We start from the raw sequence: 1,081 nt of genomic DNA, 5'->3' as shown, positions 1-1,081 counted from the left end.
CGTTAACGATCTTTGCTACACGCCATTTTGGCAAGACATGTTTTCATTACTAATATCGTTTGATGTGGAGAATGTATTATCAACTTAGCACATCAGCTTCAAGATTTCTAAATCATCAAATACTAGTTCCTCATGTCATTTGCTCTCTCACTGACTAAATTCAAAGCATATAAACACATTACCGTAAAGCTATTTTAAAATAACAGACTGTAATTTGAGCAGAATTACGACTCCAGAATCATATGAAAGAAAAGAACCTCTTAAACCTCCAAAGATATCAGATTATAAATCTTCGAGGAAATTACATGCAAACTACCGAAACCCAGATAGTGCAACCCCCTTCATAAGTGGGTTATATGATTGATAATATGACTTTGTCATAAGTTAAAGGATTTTAGAAACTATTAGATATATCCTGGTTCAACACTATATGTCTGTGTACACGGCGCTGTGTGATAAGAAGTTTGCTATCCAACCACATGGTTCCGGTTTCAATCCCCCTGAGTAGCACTTTGGATAGTGTCTTTTACTATAGCTACGCACCGACCAAAGATGAGGATATAAAGATATATGTGTGCGCGTTTATATTTAGAAACTGTGGCGCGTCCATCACCATTAAGCAAAGTTGTCTGTGGCATGATTTGAACAGAGAAGATAAAAGACCGGGACAAATACCGCAGTATTTTTGTTAAATTTCATTTTTTTAAATATTTCTTATAAATTATACGAGACTTAGAAATGTGATGCTACTTACATAAACGCAATCCACCTTTTCGTTGTTAATAGGAACATCGACTGGGAAACAAATATATTCATAAGTATCATCTGCTCGCAGTAATTCCTTACCACCAGCTTCAAACAGAGCTGCGCCAAATGGAAAAAAAATCAAGATAATCATTGATTATCACAGTAAATGTCTTTCTTAATATCATAAAAACATATATCTTTCATATTTTTCTATCTTTTGACTATTTCAGTCATTAGACTGCGGTCATACTGGTGCACTGTTTGGAATGACTAACAGTCATATGAATCGAAACAAGTACTTAGATTTTTCCTTTTCTTTAAGCCTGGTACTTAT

General features: G+C 34.5%; 1 protein-coding gene across 1 annotated transcript in view; it reads right to left on the bottom strand.

The window, feature by feature from the left end:
- LOC106883115 (uncharacterized) overlaps positions 1-1,081 on the bottom strand; it is an 8,542-nt gene that overhangs the window by 2,373 nt on the left and 5,088 nt on the right. Inside the window, exon 4 of the mRNA XM_014934008.2 lies at positions 755-864. Within this exon, the coding sequence (XP_014789494.1) occupies positions 755-864 (110 nt within the window). The remainder of the gene's footprint in view (positions 1-754; positions 865-1,081) is intronic.

This window comes from Octopus bimaculoides, chromosome 17 (assembly GCF_001194135.2).
Source record: "Octopus bimaculoides isolate UCB-OBI-ISO-001 chromosome 17, ASM119413v2, whole genome shotgun sequence".
NCBI lineage: Eukaryota > Metazoa > Mollusca > Cephalopoda > Octopoda > Octopodidae > Octopus > Octopus bimaculoides.
The sequence above is the reverse complement of the archived record's forward strand: the minus strand, read 5'-3'. Positions and strand labels throughout refer to the sequence as shown.